Consider the following 19,965-nt stretch of genomic DNA (forward strand, 5'->3'; position numbering starts at 1 on the left):
GCATACACTCCGACCCATACACATATACATAAAATAATAAAGTAAATCATTTCTTTAAAAAAAAAAGCTACAGCACTCCTGTCCTCCTCCCTGTCACTCTTCTGATGGACAGGCCATGGGAGTGGTTTGAAGCAAGGTCAAAGATACCATAGGTGTGTGGAATAAGTGACAGCAGCAAAGACAGATGTGAACTGAGTACTAAGGTCGAAGGCTCAGAATATTTTCCATTTCTGTCCATGAGCACATGCGGATCTATGGTGCCTCAGGACAGTATATGACAACAAATGTATGATGAGACAATTTCATCACTCTGGGGATATGACCAAGTGAGCCTACACCAAGGTTACATCATCTCCTGGGGACTCATCAAAGGAGACCACCATTTTGTCTGCTACTTGTCATTGGCTAAAATGTCATCTATGCAATGCACACTTAGAAGTACTACGTGTGAATGTGAATAATACCATGTAAAAGAAAATGAAACTGAGATGCAAAGAAATTTGGCTGCTTGAACTCATACAAGCAGCAAGTGGCTGAGGAGAGGAAGTGAATACCAAACTGAAAACAAGAGAATTTGAGAGTGTGAGACACTAACCTAGCAGACACACTCGGTTATCTTTCTCTTCTCCAAAGTGAACAATGTCCAGGAATCATAAAGTGTTGGGAATAAAAATGTACACAAATGCAACAATGCATGAATAGGGCCAGAATCTTGGGGTTTCTCTGTTGGAAATTCCAAAACCTGCCAATGGAGTCAGAAAGCTTGCAGTTCCCCCCTCTGCAATCCCATGGGGGAAGTGCCTGAGTAGTCAGGGGATCATGGAGACAGAAGGCACTTTGGTTCTATCAAAATGGAGGATACAATGTGCTCGTCAAGGTAGACATGAAGAGGGCAGCTAAGGGATGCCTTCATTCAGGCTGTGCAACCTAGGTCTGTGAGGTAAAAGAACCCGTGTTTCTCCCTGGACATACACATTATATCCACGGGAAACATCAATACCTCAAATGTTTGGAAAGCATCTTCAATAAATCATATCCAGAAAGATCAAATCCCATTCAATATGGTAGACCTTGCCTGGATCCTGACACACTCCCCTGTCCTCCAGTCTTCTAGAAGAGATTGTTGTACTGAGGTAGTAAGCATACTGCAGCATCTTCTCATCAGATTGACAATCTACTGCAGAGTGCCCTTGGAACACTCATGTCTCAGTGGTCTTTAGAAGAGAGGCTATCCTATCATGCTTGTCCTATACCCTGGGCCCCAGGGAACATGCCTTGTGGTAGCATCATTGCTGAAACTAATAATGCATGGACACTGCCTAGAATAAAAAAACCTCTATCATTAGTCTTGGGTCACTATCCAAAAGAATTTTCAGTGGGTGTGGAAAGATCAAAACATTGACCACCATTATCCAGCTGTCCATCTACAAATGATACAGTAGAGACCAATGGTCCCCTCCCCTCCTCAGCTATCAGTGAATCTGCCTGCAGAGACAGACAGACATGGGAGGTAGTAGTACTTCTTCCTCACCACAGCCAACAACCTCCTATGAAGCTCCACCCACCCAGGTGACACTGTCCCCCCACGGATAAGCCAGCACACTCCTTCCCCTGCAGAGCATGGGAGGTCTCAACTGTAAAAGGCTCAAAGAAAACCTCTTTAAGATGTCTCTGTTTAACTTAAGCAAAGCTGCACTTGACGAAATAAAACAGAATCTCTCACATTAGCAGCAAAGCTTCTCAGAGTCATCCTAACGGAGACTGGCTTTTTCACTTCCAAGTGGAATGAACTCAACAATATATCACAGTTAACTGTGGTCACAGCTCCATGGAACTTCAGCCAGTGCTGAGAGCTCACTGAGGGGCAGTTAATAGTCCCCAATCTGTAATCAACCTTTTTTACATTTGTTCCTAATCACAGAATACACTTTCATCTTAATGAACTGTTTTCTTAGCGTATTACCGTTGGTCATTTCAGCATGCCTAATGGCCCATTCAGTAGGTTAAATGACAATTAGGGTCCCCTGGTTTTGGTGAAGGGGGAGGGAACGGTTTAACACTTTCTCCCTTCCCCTTACAGAATGAGATTTGAAGAGTAGGGTCACAGAAGATTAATGTCAAACATACCTATTGCAGTCGACATGGAGCAGGAGGTGGGAGGCACTCACTGACAGCGCGACCTTGTGCCACTGTCCATCGGCCATGCGGTAGGGAAGGGCCTCAGTCCGGGGCTTCCCTCCATGTATGTAATGGTAGCGTATTTCTTCCCTTGGGCCACTGCTCTCCAGTTCAAAATAGCTGCACGGAAAGAACAAAGGCTTTAGTTCTGGGCATTGTGGCCCTCATCGGTCCCACATCCTCATTACCAGGTTTCTTGAAAATTATCTGAACACAGCACGCGGGGCCATGACCTGAAATCAAGTGTACAGTATGGAGCCCACTCCATCTACTGTCTGAGAGCCCTTCTATAACATCCCGAGCTTCCGGCATGGAGATCAATTGATGCACGGTGAGGCAAAAACTCACTAGCTAGTTAGCAGGGCTTGTAGTTGTGCTTCCTAAATACCTAAAACTACGGTTGAGCAGTCTCTTTCTATTGACTGAAAGAGGTCATTCGTGTGAAGAGGCTTTACTGATGTTTGTTTTTAGAAATGCCATTTAAACTTTTTCAAGAATTAACGGAAAAAAAAAAGTTGAGTTGGGCATCTGGGATTAAAAATCCATGCAAGAGTGAAGAGACAAGTCTTGTCTTTTTCTGTTCTTCCCCCTGGGTAGGTGATCTTCAGATGGTGGGACACAGAGGGGTTACTGCCATTCACACATGAATCAGGACTTACGATTATCATGGTGTAAAGCACACGGCTTGAGTTTTCTTTCCTAAGATTGTCCTCATGTTTTTCAGATCCATGTGAAATTCTTTGGTCTTATGTGCTAGGGCTGGCACTGCCATGGATTACTAGGAATTTTGTCTCCTACAACTTCCAGTTATCACCACTGTCAGTGACATGTGCCTGGCCTGTCAACTGTGCACTAGCATGTTACACACACATTCTAATTTCTCTCCCATTGTACCCTAAAATACTTGCATTACTATCCCCTTTTAAAGATTGAAAAACTGAGGTTCTGACTGATGGTGTGGCCCCATTGATAGTGTTTGCCTGGCATGTGTGATGCCCTGGGTTCATTCCCTAGCACTGAATAAATCAGGTGTGGCACACACACACTTGTAATTCTATCACTATGAAGGTAGAAACCAGAGGATCAGAGCAGCTTATGGTCATTCTTGACAATACATAGTAAGCTTGAGGCTAGCCTTGGCTACATGCAGCTATATCAGGTAAGGAAATATTGGAAAGGGAAGGAAAAAAGAGGAGGAGGGGAAGGAGGGAAGAGGAGTAAAGGGAAGGAAGTAGGGAGAAAAACTGATATTTAGGGATTATAAACATACCCCTGTGCCTCAGGCTGTTGGCATCTCCTAGGCACCAGAAAATGCCCTTAAGTCATACAAAGCATAAACTCAGCTAGCATTCACCTCTAGCAATGTATGCAGCTCTAGAAACATTCACCTAGACAGGAAACCAGTGTAATCCTTGTAGTTAGAAGTAGCTACAGGTTTCCTACAATCCACTGAGCTGACCAAACCTTAGCTTGACTGTGTTAAATCTAAAACACAAAATTCATCACCGGTTGAGGACTAGATGGAGCCATCATGAAAATCAGCTTCTTTGGACATGACCCAAACTATGCCAGAGAAGTAATGAGCATTTCTTGCTCATCATTCACAAGGATTATTCCCAAGGGAAGCATAGAGTGCACCTTGCAACCACCTCATCTCCAACAGCACAGGGAATCGTCCCTGAGAGATTGTTCCTACCACAAAAGCCATCTCCAGTGCCCAGGTTCACGCTAATTAGGAATAATTAATATAAAACATCTTTTCAAAAAGAAGAAATCCCTTAGTATTTATCTTAAAGAAATCCTTAAATTTCTTTCAAGCATCAAACATATTCTAGAAGAACCAAACTGAAGAATTCAAGTCAAGACACTGCAGGTACTTGGTCATCCATCAACTGGTTAACTCAACATGTCTTTAGTGAACATGTAGGAAAGAGATGAAAAGGATCTGAAATATAGATCCCTCTATCAAGATATCTGAGACTAGAAAAGAATGCAATAAAATGTGTCCATCCCCAAATAAAGTAGAAAGTATCCCAGAAATGGCCCAGGAGGAGTTGAAGGAGGCTGTCATGATGCATGCAAACACCTGATGCCTTGAACCTGCCAAGTGCATTTTTATCACCACTTTGCACCGAGTTCTCACGTGATCAGACACAGAGCATGCCTAATCCCAGGAGGACACAGCTCCAGCACAGAAAAGCACCATGATTTTCAGAGACCTCACCAAGATCCGCACATCACGAGAAATCTCTCAATTATTTTGACCAATAAGAGACTCCTGGGAGAAGGGACCTGACCTTGAAATGACTTCAGTCAATGACGATTGCAAATGTTCACCAAGGTGGCTGCTGGGATCATTAAGATGGGGGTGAACGCATTTAAGCAGATTCAATCACTGTTCCTGGGGTTACGGCCTCATTGAGCAAGCGCTTAATGTGTTATAAATAGATTGTTTAAAGATCTCTTTACAAAGCTGGAGTGAGTGATTACCCTGTAGTAATCACAGAGATGTAGCTACGAGGAAGGAGCCCTGCTCTAGTGCTTCGCAGTGGCCACTTGTACCTTAGGGTGACTTGTCTGATAGCACCACATGCACCTCAAACTACTCGAATACAATTCAAGATGGCATGTGCTTAAAGAGTTATATTAGGCAACTGCTGATGTGTCTCCAGGGATGCCAAAACCCCTGGACTGCTAAGGGGCACTGGGGTCAAACTTTCATAAAGGCTGAGGGAAACACAGCAGTACGGTCCAGACAGTAACTCTCCACTCACAGGGACAGGTGGCGTAGTCCTAACAGCAATCTGCAGGAGGCAGTCACAGATCTGAAGGCTGTGGCATGAGAAAGGGGCACCATGATCTATAATAGAGTGCTGAGGTTTGATTGTAGTGCTCCCAGAGGGCTCAGGTATTGCAGGCTTGGTACCCTGTTCTTGGATCCAGCACAGAGCTCTGGCCAAGGCAGTGCATCAATCCCTTGATGGATTTATAATACGGTGGTATTATTGCTGTAGGACCTAGTTGAAGGAAGTTTGAGGAAGTTTGTTCTCTCTCTCTCTCTCTCTCTCTCTCTCTCTCTCTCTCTCTCTCTCTCTCTCTCTCTCTCTCTCTGTATGTGTGTGTATGTATGTGTGTGTATATGTATGCCTCCCTGTCTCTCTCTGTATCTCTGTCTGTGTGTATCTCTGTGTCTCTATATGTGTTTTTCTCTCTGATTTTCTATCTCTATGACTCTATCTGCCCCTCTCTGTATCGCTTTCTCTCAGATGACTCTATGTCTCTCCCTCTCTCCCCTCTTCTCTCATTCTCACCCTTTCCCAGTCACCATAGGCAGTCAGATTCCTTTGTCACCTGATTCCACTGCCTCACTGCAGGCCACAGCAAAGGCGTCAGCTGACATGGATTGAAACATCTGAAACTCCGAGCCCAAACAAACCCTTCCCCCTTCTTCCTGTCATTTGGTCACAGTGATGAGAAGGTGGACCACACAGGTGGTCCACAGCCCAGCAGCACCAGATCACTGCCTTCCCCACTCTGACCTACTGAGTCAGACCCTGAATGCAGCAAGACCCCGGAGGATTTTTGAGCTCCTAGAAGTTTAGGACGCTGTGCATCAGAGCACACTGGGTGTACTTCCTGGCCAGCTTCTCACTCCAGGGGTGGCGGAAGTCTGAGATTACATGGTGAGTGGTGACCAGCAGCCATTTGCTGCTGTAGGGGAGGAAGGGTGGTGTGAACAAGTGTCCTGTGAGCAGCCCAAACCTGAGAGCCCTTACTCCTCCTGCAGACATGCTTCCTGACAGCCTGGAAAGGACACCAGCTCTGTAGTAATAATGTATCACCAAGCAGGGCTGTGGACCTCACTCAAGGGTGCTGCTCCAAGGAATAACACTCTCAGAACAGCCTATTCACCTTATAGGTATTTGCAAACAATAATAACATTCCCAAGTAATCTCCTGTGTATTCCTGCCTGCCACCTAGACTATTACCCTTTCTAGAAAAATGACTCTTCTTTATTCTTCTTTCTAGACACACTAGCATGCTGGTCCTGATGCTTCAGGTGTGGTCAAATGAATCCACTTGGTGTATCACCAACACAGAAACAGGAATTGGTGCAAATGTCTTCAAATGCACAGAATGGTGACATTATCCCGACCTTGCTCTGGGCCATGTGTGGCTGTGATTGCACCCTAATGTTTACACTGACTTTCTCATCGACTAAAACCCTGAGTCCTTTCATTCTAAACTCTATGAAGACAAATCTTTCCCACTCTCTATTTCCATAGATGAATTTTAAAATAGAAGTTTTGCTTAACTGCTAGGCTGCATCTGAATAGTTCCCTAAGGCCCACCCTGTGGTATTAGGCACAACCAGTTCACCGTGAACAGAAGTTCAATTTCATGGAACCATATGAATTTCATGCTATGTTTGGAAATAAAATTCAAGAAGAATAATTCCAAAAAGTATAGGTTGATCAAGGTCACCCAAGACATTTTTACTGAAATGTTTATCATTTTTTCCAAACTTGATACTGAAGAGGCCTAACTTAACATCAGTGCAGCCATGACAGGCTGCAGACTAACAATACTGGGACTAGGCCTCACCTTTACAACAACCAGGGAAAGCCACAAACTGCACCCTGCAGGGGACCAATCAGAATTGAGACAAACAACTACTAAATGCTCTAGAACATAAAGGGTAGCTTACATCACTTGTATATAGGTTGTCAATTTCCTTGCAGCAACACCAGTACCAATCCCTGTTTGACAAGACTTCTGTTACCTCACTCCTGCCCAATCAGGAGTTCAACCCCCATATGAATCCAGAATTCTCCTATACCCCATCCTTTACTCCTTAAAAGCCCTGCCTCAACTGAGCTCAATGCTATCCCTGATCCAACTGCTATGCCAGAATGGACAGAAAGCCCAAGCTCAGCTTGCAGTAAAGGCTCTTGGCTTTTGCATAAGACCTCAGACTCCTGGTGATCTCTGCGGGGGGCTCATGATGTGGGCAAAACAATACCAATGTACCCTGTTTTGAGGTGCTTTTTTTAAATCAGTAATTTGGGATGGTTGATCTTCATTGTGATCCTGACTGTAGTTAGAACCACCAGAAAATGCACCTCTGGGAGTGTCTGTGAGGGTGTATCCAGAGAGGCATAGCTAAGGGGGTGGGGTAACCCACTCTGAATGAAGGTGACTTCACCTCATGGGCTGGGGTTCTAGACTGAATATAAAGGAAAAGGAGAGGCCAGCTGAGCGCCATCACTCATATCTCTGCTTCTGTTGCAATAAGACCAGCTGCCTCAAGTGTCCAGAGACACTCTTGCTGCCACACCTCCCTGTCCTGAAGGGCTGCACCCTCCACCTGTGAGCCTGCCTCCCTTCCTTAAGGTGTCTCTGACAGGCATTTTGCCACAGAAGCAACAACAAACGTAACTAAACCTTAGTTTAGTGGTGCACTCCTTCAATTCCAGCACTTGGGAGGGAAGAGGACCTCTGTGAGTTCGAGGCCAGGAAGGTCTGCATACCAATGAGACCCTCTCTCAGACAAAAAAATAAAAAGCAACTAGTTCAATATCAGAGACCACAAAGGTAGCCATTTTCAAAATGTTAGAGGCCACTTGCTGAGGGAGAGTGGGAAATAGTGGGAGAGACTCGTTTTAAGTGGCCTGTGTCCATTTTCTTCATCAGGAAAGATAAGAAATATTTAAGAAAGGTGTCTTTTCCTCTATATGAGATGCATACATTGCCTAGCTAGAAATCTACCAGAAAGAGCCTTAGCACCGTGCTCTGCGTCTGCCCACATTCCAACAGTAGCCTCTTTGCGGCTGGACAAGCCACTGCATTGTGGGGCTCAGAGTAAAAGATCAAGGAGAGATGACCTCGAAAATAAGGCTACACCCCAGCCATGCTTTTACCTCTGGCAGGATTCTCAAGGGAAGCAGGATGCTAAGGGCTTGCAGCCACTAATCTGGTTTGTGTATGGGAAAAAGGGCCACCTCATGTGTAGACAGAGCACCTGAGTGGACCACTCCTAAATTCTTAAAAAAAAAAAAAAAATTCTATGCCTTTATCCAAAGGGATAAAAAGAAAATAGTTTCTCAGAATTGTCCGAATAATGCTGTTGTAAATCCTCAACAAAGGCTAAGTGTAGGTGGTACCGTGCGCCTAGTCCATGCTAGTGGCAGGGGGTTCGACGGCGGACCCAGTGGCACTGTTAGATGGAGTGAGTCTAAAAATGACTAAGTGGATGGGAAATACCATTCCTCACAGAAACTAATGCTGAGCTGAGGCATAAACATGATAAACATACTCAGACATAATAAACATGCTTAGTCGTTTTCAAAGTAAAGAGAAACACAAGACCATGGATCTGAAGAGAAAGGCAGAAAAGTGTGGAGGAGCCAATCCATAGAGCTGGTACTCGGACAGGACAGGCAGGAGGGACGGCCCCTTCTTGTCCACAGGACAGGTGACAGGGAAGGGCAACTACAATATCCCTCCTATAATATGCCCATCTATAAAGTGATCTCAACATCCCTCTCTCAGAAAGAGAAGGGGTCCCACATGATCTTGTGATGCGTGGCGACCTCCAAGGCTGGGTCACAAACACGTGAGTCCATTTCCAATCCTGTGTACCAGAATGTTTGTGCTTGAAGCCCCCAGTCACCTTTTAAGAAGTCTGAGGATCCTGAGGGCACCATGCTGGGAGGAAGCCCAAGCCACATCCAAGAGACAGCAGGGAGATCCTCTTAGTGACACAGAAACTGGGACATCAGCCAATAGCCGGTATAAACCAGCATGGAAACTCCTCTGATGGCTTCCCCCACTGCCTAATCTCCCCAGTTGAAGCCACAAATATCATGAAGCACAGATAAGCATTCTCCTCTGGGCTATGCCCACATTCTTGACCCAACGAACCTGTAAGCATTAAAAGCTTGGGGACCATTTTTCAGACGTTAACAAAAATTGGAACACTGTGACTTCAAGTATACATATTTTTGACCTTTAAAAATTGAAACTATAATTTAAGTATGTCTTTTTTAAATGCCTGGGGTCTCTGGCCAGATAATCAAATCTCAAAGTGACAATTCTCTGCTTATAAGTAATCTCACAGATTTATAGCTGTGCACTTTCTTCTAACTTATAAAAGTAAAACAGATAATCTGTTTTCAGTATACAGATAAACCACTGATATTTTGTGAGTTAGTTATTAAATCTATTTATTGTAACATTTTTGGTGGGGTCTTTATGCTCTTCTCAGTAAAAGAGCATGTCATTAGCAAATAGTGACCACCTTAGGAAAAGAAAATTTCTGTCATATTCAATACTGTATAAAGAAATGGAGAATATAATACTAGTAAGACAGAAAGACAAACACTGCTTTTCCACACATAACAGAAGGAGAGAGTAGAACAGTGTTTGTGGAGGCTGGGGGTTGACTGAAATGGGGAGATGACAAAGGGTTCTAAATCTCAGATGGAGGAACAAGATTATTCTTCAGTTTTCTTGCATCTCAGATGACCTGTTAATGATTAAATGGTATACATTCCAAAATTGTCTTTTTGATGAAAATTTCAACTGTCCTTACCCAAAACACATTAGGTTTTGGGGCAATAGTACAGTACCAGTTAGTTGGTATACTCATCTAATCATTATGCACTATATTCACAAAGTATGACATCACTCTGTACCCCATAAGTGTGATAGGTTGTCAATTAAAATTAAAAAATAAATTATCGAGAAGTTTTTAAAATGGTATTCAGCTCTAAAATTTAACTTAGTATCAATACTACCTTTGTATTCTTTTTGAATACATGCTTGTCAGCAGATATGAAATAAGTAAATAAGGAATTCTTGCTATCTATCTTTTTAACTGTCACTTTTCCAAGTTTCCACATCATGGTTGCAAGCTTCAAGTTTGCTAGAGTGAGTGGCCACATTGGTGGTCTCTTCAAAAACAAGATGTGTTCCCTGGATTCAGTCCCAAGTGCCTTCCTTAGTATTTGTCTGAGTTAAATATTCCCAGGGTATTTGTCTGAGTTACAGGACAGGCTGGTAGGTACACAGACTAACTTCTGGGGCTTCCACTCCCTCTAAGTACAGCAATGTGCTATAGAATAAGAGTCAACACCAGAAAACTCGAGCCAGACACAGGGCAGCAAGCCCCTCCCTTACCGGGTCCACGTGCTTCCCTCTCCTGTGTGGAAGAAGAGTAAACATCCACTTCACAGTTTGCTCAGGACAAAACGACATCAGTCTTGAAGCCATTTTACAAGGTGTCCAACACGGCTTACAATTTCTTATCTCTTTCTACGTCCATAGAAACAAGCAGCTTCGGAGAGGCAGAACCAGGGATACACACACTCCTTTTCACAGGAGGGACCCTTGTACGCTTTTCCTGTCTTGTTTAGCTATGACCTGGTGATTTTATTTGTTTTGTAAAGTCCCATATTAATTTTGTACTCAATGTGCTTAGCAAACAGCTGGCAGGAGATTAAGAGTGACAAGGACATAGCATCTGTTACTGAAAACAAAACATTCACCGCTATGTGAAATGTAAAGTGGGCTCTTTCCATAGAGTCACAATGGCTCTATCAGAGACCTCAGAATCGGGGTGGAATTAACCAGGCTGTTCTTTCCGAAGTGAAGGCTGGCTTGTACTTGCACCTCCCTCAAAGTAGAGACCTAGAGAAGACTGACCACTAGGAAGGTAACACAGAACAAATCTTACATAAAGGAATTTAAAATGAAAACAACCAATGAGATCATCTCCAGTGGCAATGGGCGGAGACATGGTTTTCTTTTTAGTGGTGAAAGTTTGCAAAGAAAACCAAATTTAATATGTTTAAGTGACCAAATCCAAAGTACAGAGCTTAGAATCTCACTATTGCATTTGCATTAAGCTAAGGTATAGCTGTGAACCTCCTGAACTCAAGATCAAATGGTTATAATTTAAGACACAACTATTAAAACAACTTGTAGTAGGGGTTGGCACAGTTGAAAGTGTAGTAAGACCCACACATATATATGTTTTCTCTACACCATTTACTGAAGACTCGATGAGAAGAAGAGCCAGTGAGATGGCTTCACAGGTCAAAGCCCTTGCTGAGCAATCCTGACAATCTCAGAACCTATGGTAGAGGTGAGCACCAACCTAGCCCTGCGAGTTGTCCTCTGACCTTCACACATGCACTGTGACACACATGTGCCTGCACACACACACACACACACACACACACACACACACACACACCATACATACATACAAACCATATCATACATACACACACGTAATACATACACACATACATCATATACCCACACATGCACACACACATACATCTCATACACACACACGATAATGATAATAAAATTTTTAGAGTTTTAAACAGAAGAAATATTACTGTTCTCAAACAATATTCTCTGATTGTTTAATTTATTTCAATCTTTGTTTTCGTGGTTTAAAAAAATGAAATTCACAGGCACATGGATGTAACTAGAAAAAAAATCATCCTGTGGGAGGTAACTCTGACCCAGAAAAACAATGTATTACTTATATGTGGATGTTGGCTGTTTAAGTCATTGGTAAGCAAGCAATAATTCATAAAACCTCAGAGGTAAGGTAAAAAGTCAGGGACTAGGAGGGATGGATCTCCCTAGGAAGGTGAAATAAAATAGATAGTTAAGATAGTTAAGGATGGACAAGGTTAGCGAGGTGGACCTGGAACGGGAGGATCCATCAGGGAGGGAGAGGGAAGAGAGATGAGGGAGGGAATACAGGGATTGGCAGCTAAAACAAGGGGCCATTTGAGGGTTTGTATGGAAACCTAATACAGTAGAAGCTTTCCATAATATATACATATATGATGGAGAGCTAAATGAAATCACCAAATAATGGGGGAGACTGAGTTCCAACTGGACATCTCTCATCACCAAATGAAGCTTCCAGTACTGGGAATGGGTTGTATCTAATCAAGTTCTTGACCAAAGGGGGTCCATGGGAACCCCCAAACAACCCAAGCAATTGCCAAGGCTATTGGTAATCTTTCACAAACTGACAGTAAGGTCCTATTGCTGAAGATAACACCTCTACAAGTCATGAAAAATGGAGTAGTCAAGGAGATGCATACCAAGAACCTTCCCCACCCCATAGAGTAGTATTCATGTTACTCGAAGGTTCTCTGCTACCAAAGGAGAAAGGTAAACATTAACACAGCTTCAAACACTTCCATCTGTAAGAGTAACCTGCCTAAAAGATGCGCTGGTACAATAGTGTATAAAGCTTATGGGAGTAACCAACCAGAATCTGATTTGAGTTAAGGCCCACTCCATGAGATGGAACCATCACTCAATACTGCTTGCCTGGCCAAGAACCTAAGACTAAGGCCAGGGGCATAGAAGAAAACCCAATACTACCACTGTGCTAAAGGAGCATACCAATAAAACGACTCCTAATGACATTCTGCTATACTCATAGATCCATGCCTCATTCAAGCATCATCAGAGAAGTTTCCTCCTGCAGCAGATGAGAACAAATATACAGACCCACAGCCAGACAATATGCAGAAACTGAGAGACTCTGGAACATTCAGCCCTAAAAATGAAGTCTCCATCAGATCCCTCCCTTCAGAACTCAGGGAACCCTGTTGGAAAGGAGGCAGAAAGAGTGTAAGAGGATGGAGGACACCAAGGAATGAAGGAATTATACAACAGGGCTGGTGCAGCTGGTGCACAGATGAACTCTCAGAGACCGTGGCACCATGCACAGGGCTCGCACGGGTCTGCACTAGATGGGGTCCTAGAGATGAAAGGAGAAGTGGACATATGCACCATCCCTAACCCAGAAGCAATCTCCAGTAGACAGTCACTTTCAAAGAAACAATTAGTTTTCTCCAAGGAAGTCTCACTGGGGAAACAAACCACTCTTAAGGATAAGTAAACCCCCAAATGCCCAGCAGTAGACAGCTAACACAAAATTAATTCAGTGACATCTTTGATGGTCCTTTGTCTCATAATGTTAAATAATGGCTTTTTTTAACTTACAAGTCCTTTGCAAATGTATTCTGGTTTCCAGTTTTGGGTTTTTATGGGATTCCTGTACGTGCAAAGGTGTATCTCTGCTTCTGTGTTTCTTGTGTTTTTCTTTGGTTCTTTTTAATGTTCTGCTGTTCTGTCACATTCTGATTTGTTTTTCTATTTATCTTGTTTTATTATTATTATTCCTTAGATTCCTGGCTTTTTTCTAACACAAGGCAGAAAGGGTTCGGATGGGAGGGGAGGGAGAGAGGATCTTGGAGGACCTGGAGAAGAGGAAACTTTAATCAGAATTATTGTATAAAAACAAATCTATTTCCAATAAAAAGAAAACATAAATCAGTTAATATCTCCATAAAAGTACTCAATGAAAATCTACCCTCTGTCCAGGTGGTGGTGGAATATGCCTTTAATCCCAGCACCCTGGAGGCAGAGGCAGAGGGATCTCTGAGTCCAAGGCCAGCCTTGTCCATAGAGTGAGTTCCGGGACAGTGAGGGCTACACAGAGAAACCCTGTCTTGAAAGAGAGAGAGAGAGAGAGAGAGAGAGAGAGAGAGAGAGAGAGAGAGAGAGAGAGAGAGAGAAAGAAAGAAAGAAAGAAAGAAAGAAAGAAAGAAAGAAAGAAAGAAAGAAAGGTGAAAATCTCCCCTCCCATCCTGTACATAGCACGCCCAGAACCCCAGGTTTGTCCTAAGAAATCTCTGCTGGGTCTTGTGCCTTGTTAAAAGGATTGCTCTTATAAGTTCTTTAGGATAGCTTTAGATTTATAGAAAACTGCAATGTAGCTATGAGTCTATCTGCCCCACACTAGCTTCCTCTAGTACTGATATCTTACATAAACAATGAACCAATATAAATACTCTGTTATTGAGTAAAACCTATACTTTCTTCATATTTCCTTAGTTTTTTAATTTATTTTATTCATTCTTGGAGAATTTCATTCAGTGTTTAGGATCATATTCATCCCTTCCCTAGGTCCTCCCAGATACTCACCCCCTTCTCTAACCACTCAACTTTGTATCATTTCTTTTCAACTTTAAAGTTGAAAAGTACATCAAATACAATTTTGTGCTGCTCAAATACCCTTGGACGTGGGGCTGTCCACTGAAGTGTCAACCTACCAGGGGCCACACCCTTAAAAATGACTCTCCCTCTCCAAGTAGCTATCAATCATCAGAATGTTCTCAGCTGTGCCCACCTCCCATCGCCATGCTGGTATCTTCTCTGGCTTGAGCTCACACAGCTCTTGTGTGTTGCCATGAGTTCATATTTGTGGCTGGTCGTTGTGTCTGGAAAATGCTGTTTCTTTGTAGCTACCCTCCACCCATGGCACTCACACTCTTTCCTCCTCCTCTTCCACAGGAATGCCTTAGTTTTATTTTGTTTTCTGTTTTTTACCTTGTATTCCCTTTCTGCATTACTGTCTTATCCAAGATACCACATAGATTTAATCAGCCTTTCTCCTGAGGCTCCAGGTGGCGATGCCAACTCAGATTTGTCTTCTTTTCATGACCCTGAGACATGTGAGTATTTCTCAGGTGTTTTTCTTCAATTTAGACTTCTGTAATGTCTGTCCCAGTTACTTCTGAGTTGTGAACTCAGGGAGGGAAGACAACAGAGGTCAGGTACCATCCTCCTCCCAGCTTATCAGGAGTGAATGCTGCATCACCAGCATCCCTATCAATGTTGATTCCAGTGTCCACCTACAAGGCTCAAGAAGTTCTTGCTGACTTTCTCCTCCTGCCCCATATTTCACTCCATACTTCACTCCAGGGAAGAAAGCTACCCCCTGCAGCTCATACAGTAGAGGGGAGTTCTGCCCCACTTGCCTTAAGGGCAGGCTATTTACATTCATTATTTGTAATTCTGTATGAGACGTTTGTATTCTAGTTCCCTTATTTATTTATTCAAGTGTATTTAAAGCACCATGGACTCAGGGGTCATCATTTTATTCTTTGGATTATATTCTAATTTTTATTCTTTCAGTGGCTCAAACTGATCCATCTCTAGCCACTGTGCATTTGCACTTCTCTCCTTTGAAGCACTCCCGTTATTATGGGCTTTTACTTTTTCTTTAAATGTTCTGGCATTTCCTTATTTCCTGGTAGTAAACAAAGTCTGGGGCTCATTTTACACATTTCTGGACTCCATGTTAAAACTTACTTCCATGTGGACACCTGGATCCTTTTATGGGATAATGGGATTAGAAACCAGCACATGGGGCTAGGGAACATCTCAGTGGGTAAGAACACTTGCTCTGGAAACATGAGGACCTGTGTTTGAATCCCCAGCACCCATACAAAAAGCTGGGCATACTGTGTGTACCCATAAGCACAGTGCTGGGGATCTACATCAGGCAGATTTGGAGAGCTCTCTGGCTAGCCAGCCTAGCCAAAAAGGTGAGTTTGGAGCCTGGAGAGATGGCTCAGGTGTCAAGAGTGCTTACTTCTCTTGCAGAGGATCTCTGCACTCACATGGTGGCTCACAGTCATCTATATCTCTAGTTCTGGGACATCTGACACCCTCTTCTGGCCTCTGGGAACACCATATATACACACGGTGCACATACATACATGACACATGCAGCCAAATGGTCATACACTGTGGTCATTTGAGTGAGAATGGTTCCTACAGGCTCATGTATTCTAACACTTGGTGGCCAGCTGGTGGAACTGTTTGGGAAGGATTAAGAGTGAGGCCTTGCTGGAGGAGGTGTGTCACCAGGGGCAAGCTTTGAAGTGTCAAAAGATTTGCGCCATTCCCAGTGTTTCTGGGAATGTTTCTCTGCCTTGTGGTTGTGGATTAAAACATAAGCTCTCAACATTCCTGCACTCCACATTGTGGACTCTAGCCCTCTGAAACCATTAGCCAAATTAAATGCTTTCTATTCTAAGTTGCCTTGGTAATGGTGTTTTATCATATCATAGAAAAATAACTAAGACAGAAGTTGGTACCAGCTATTGCTGTGACAGACCTGACAATGTGGAATTTTTGGAGGAATGCGGAAGATTTGGGGACTTTGTCTAGGAAAGCAGGTGAACACTGTAAGTGGGGCTTAACCTCACTTCTGGTACCAACTGCAGGCGTGACTATTTTTTCCCTAGTCTGACTTGATTTTTCCCTCCCTTGTCGGTGTCTTTAGCAGAGCAGAGGTTTTGATGTTAACAAAATCTAACACTTTTCATTGCTCACGTTCTCAGTATCACTAAAAACGTATCACTAAACCCAAGGCCACATAGTTTCCCTGTGTTTCCCTGTTACCTTTTACCTTACGTTGTATGGTCCTTTTGAGTTAATTTTCATGTAAAGTGTAAAGTCTGTGTCAAGGTCCAGTTTTTGCATACAAATGGCCAATTTTCCTGCATCATTTGCTAAAAAGACTATTCTTTCTTTCCAAGGTTCTCAATCTGAGAAAGCAAACATGAATACATTTTCCAGCCCACCTCTTTAATGCTAACGGCAGCACATTACACTCACTCTTCCACGCTCTTTTCAATTGATGTAACAAGATCTTCCTCACATATAGGGCTGGTTCTTCATTCTTCTTATTTTCAATGTAATACATATTCTCCCCCGCAAAGTTAAAATCACCTACTACTTATAGCACAAACCCAGATTACAGCTCAAGAAAGACTCACAGCTAAGAGGAGCTCACATAGTCTAAAAGCAAGGTAGGAAATCATTTGTAAAGTATGATAGAAAATCACGAGGGTAGAATGGCACAAAGTGTCAAGATAGGCAGCAGGTGACACAGAGACATGCTTCTCCAAGGGATGTAATGCCGTTTGATAAGGTGAAATAAAAACTTACAGAAAACCAGACAACATAGCCTGACCAATAATGAGGGAGGGAGGAAATCCACTCTTAAATGGAGAAGCCGGAAAGCTTTGGGGGTGAAAACAAATGGACAGGGAGAGATGAGGACGATGCTTTGGGGCAGGAGAGAGAGAGAGTAAAGGCAGAGGGACAAACATGCTTGGAATACAGCGAGCAGAGAGAAAGAACAGCTATGAACAGCATCAAAGGTGTCAGCAAACAAAAGAGTTGTGAAGAAGCCACATTTGCAAAGCAGGACTACGTTCACAGAACCATCCTCTGACATGTGACTCTGTTCCTGCGTGGCAGTGCCTGAGCTGTTTTCTGCCATGAGAAAAGCAAACAGATTACATTCATGAGTTAGTATACCCCCACATTGTCAGCAAACTTTCTGGCATGAATTCTTAGCTCCAGTTTAGCTTAGCTTGCACCCCTGAGAGTTTAAAGATCAAGTCCAGGGCTCTGTATGGACTCTAACTTGTCCAGTAGTTTGTGTTGCTGTTTGTTTGTTTGTTTGTTTGTTTGTTTGTTTTACATTAGTGAATAACAAATTTCTATTTCCAATCCAGGTCTGCTTTCTGAACTATTTGCTTGGGTAGCCAACTGTATGTAGTAACTCAACTTGTGTCCCTCCGGCTCAGTAAACAAACACATAGTCCTATTGTTCCTCATAAACCTGGCACCTGCGGGGGAGAGCCTCTCCAAGAATGAAGGCTGAAGCCCTGAGTACCAACTCTGACATCTTCCCTTCCCTGTGCCCAGTATGTGAACTATTCCCTAGTCCACTGCATCTATTCTAGGTGTCTCCGCCACGCCCATCACTCATCTCCTCTGTTTCTGCTGTCGTTTCTTGGGCCATCATCACCTCTTCCTGACAACTCCACAGCATCTTCTAAGATCTTGATGAATCCATTTTGGCCCTTTCCAACCCATTCTAAAGCCACACCCATCATTTGAAAGTAAAAATCTAATCAAGAGGTGAGGCAGGCGGATCACTATGAGCTCAAGGCCAGCTTAATATCAAGTTCCAGACCAGCCAGACCTACACAATAAGAGCTTGCCTCAAAACAACAACAAAATCCAATTAAATTGCCAAACGCTCCCATTCCCAAATTTAAAACTCCATCACTGACTTCCCATTGCTGATGTCTGGAGCTTAAGTCTGGAATTACTAAACAAGGACTCACATGTGCTGGCATTTGTACATCTTCTCCACATCGTCTGCTCCAGCTTGCTTTCTGCATGCTGGCCTTCTGCCAGGTCTCCAAATGTGCCAGGCTCCCAGACACCGCAGTACACTTGCCTCCACTCTGCAGAAGGCCTTATCCTCTTGCTTTTTTCTTTTCTTTAATCATTTTTTAATTAGGACATAGAGTCCTTTGGGTGTAGTCCAGGAGTGATACAGCTGTTACCCACCTTCTTTACCCTTTAATCCCTCCTCACCTTGCCTGTCACCACCTGGACAAGACACTGCTGGCACTCACTCCTCCCACCCAGGTCTTCTTCTGGCAGTGTGAATAAAATCAACATTTAAATAATGATATTAATCGATGTTATTCATTGAGTTCTTACAGTGTGTCAATTATTGTGAGTACCTGACAATATAGCATACCTCACTATATTTTCATGGAAGCTCATCTTCCTTACAAGCAGTCAGGGGTACTAGACCCTGTTTACCAAGATGGTCACTCTCAGCTTCCAAGAATGTGAAGCATTCAACACCCTGGACAGAGGCAGTAGACCTAGGCTCTGATGAACCTGTCAGTTTGCTTCCAGTTTCCCTCATTATCTTTGTTTCTACTTCCAAAGTCTCAATATTTTGCTAACACTGGACTATGAGCTCCAGGAAGGCATGGACATTGCCTGTTGTCACTCACCATCCTGTCTGTGGGGCCTAGCATATTGGAGAGACTTACTGTAGACTTCACAAATGGACGGATGAATGAATGAATGAATGAATGAATGACTAGAGGAGCAGATGTCCTGTTTGCAGTTACAGTAATGAACTTCATGTGCACATGAAGAGGTGACTATGCTACACCAATGAATTGTAGCCCTGAAGCCGACAATCATGGTGATCGCAAATAAAAGTTCATCAAAGAGGTAATTCCTTAAAAGCTCCATCAATACGATGGTAAAATGAACAATGGTCGATAGCAGTTGCTGCACCTTACCATGCACCCGCTTGATGAGTTCTTTACAAACATCAGTGAGTTCTTGAGTCCACTCTGTGGGGAGACAGATCGTTATCTCCACTTAACTGGAATGCAATCCAAGTGGAAGTCAGTGTCTTGACCAAAGGCACAAGGTTGAGACATTAGAGCCTATGCTGGACACTCTCGGATGACAGAAGCATCAGTGTCAACACAGGCCATGCAAACTGAACGCCCAGCCACCCAAGAGAGTCATCAAGAAGGCTGAGCTCCTGGGCAGAGAGTTAACCAGAGTGTGCCACCAACCACCGGGAGCTGGGAGCTGGAAGCAAACTGACTGGTTGATCAGAGCCTGGGTCCACTGTCTCTGTCTGGGGTACTGAGTGCTGCACACCACTAGAAGCTGGGAGCAGCCACCTTGGTAAACAGGGTCTAGTGGTCCTCTCACTGCTTGTTAAGAAGGTAAGCTTCCATGAAAATGTAGAGAGGTAGGTTATACTGTCAGATCTTTGTGATGACTGATATGCTGTAAGAACTCAATAAATGTCAGTGATTACTATCATTACTTAAATGTTGATTTTATTGAACTGCTTTCTTGATGAGAAACTTTTTATCTTCTATAATAATGAGTCTCAGCTTCAATGTCAGAGTGCGCTGATGTATGGCAGTTATCTGTGAGACATGCCATATGTAATTGATTACTGTTAATAAAAGCCAGAGGTTTGCTAATGTGTTCATTCAATCCAAAAATATTTACCACATCTCCCATCTGCTATGC

At 43.3% G+C, this 19,965-nt stretch overlaps 1 protein-coding gene across 2 annotated transcripts in view; it reads right to left on the bottom strand.

The window, feature by feature from the left end:
* The window catches only part of Nell1 (neural EGFL like 1), an 839,269-nt gene that overhangs the window by 689,916 nt on the left and 129,388 nt on the right, over positions 1–19,965 (bottom strand). For both annotated transcript variants that reach the window (XM_052761990.1, XM_052761989.1), the window contains exon 4: positions 2,128–2,298. In XM_052761990.1, the coding sequence (XP_052617950.1) occupies positions 2,128–2,298 (171 nt within the window). The remainder of the gene's footprint in view (positions 1–2,127; positions 2,299–19,965) is intronic.

Source organism: Peromyscus californicus, unplaced genomic scaffold, assembly GCF_007827085.1.
Source record: "Peromyscus californicus insignis strain IS unplaced genomic scaffold, ASM782708v3 Scaffold_4__1_contigs__length_199733344, whole genome shotgun sequence".
NCBI lineage: Eukaryota > Metazoa > Chordata > Mammalia > Rodentia > Cricetidae > Peromyscus > Peromyscus californicus.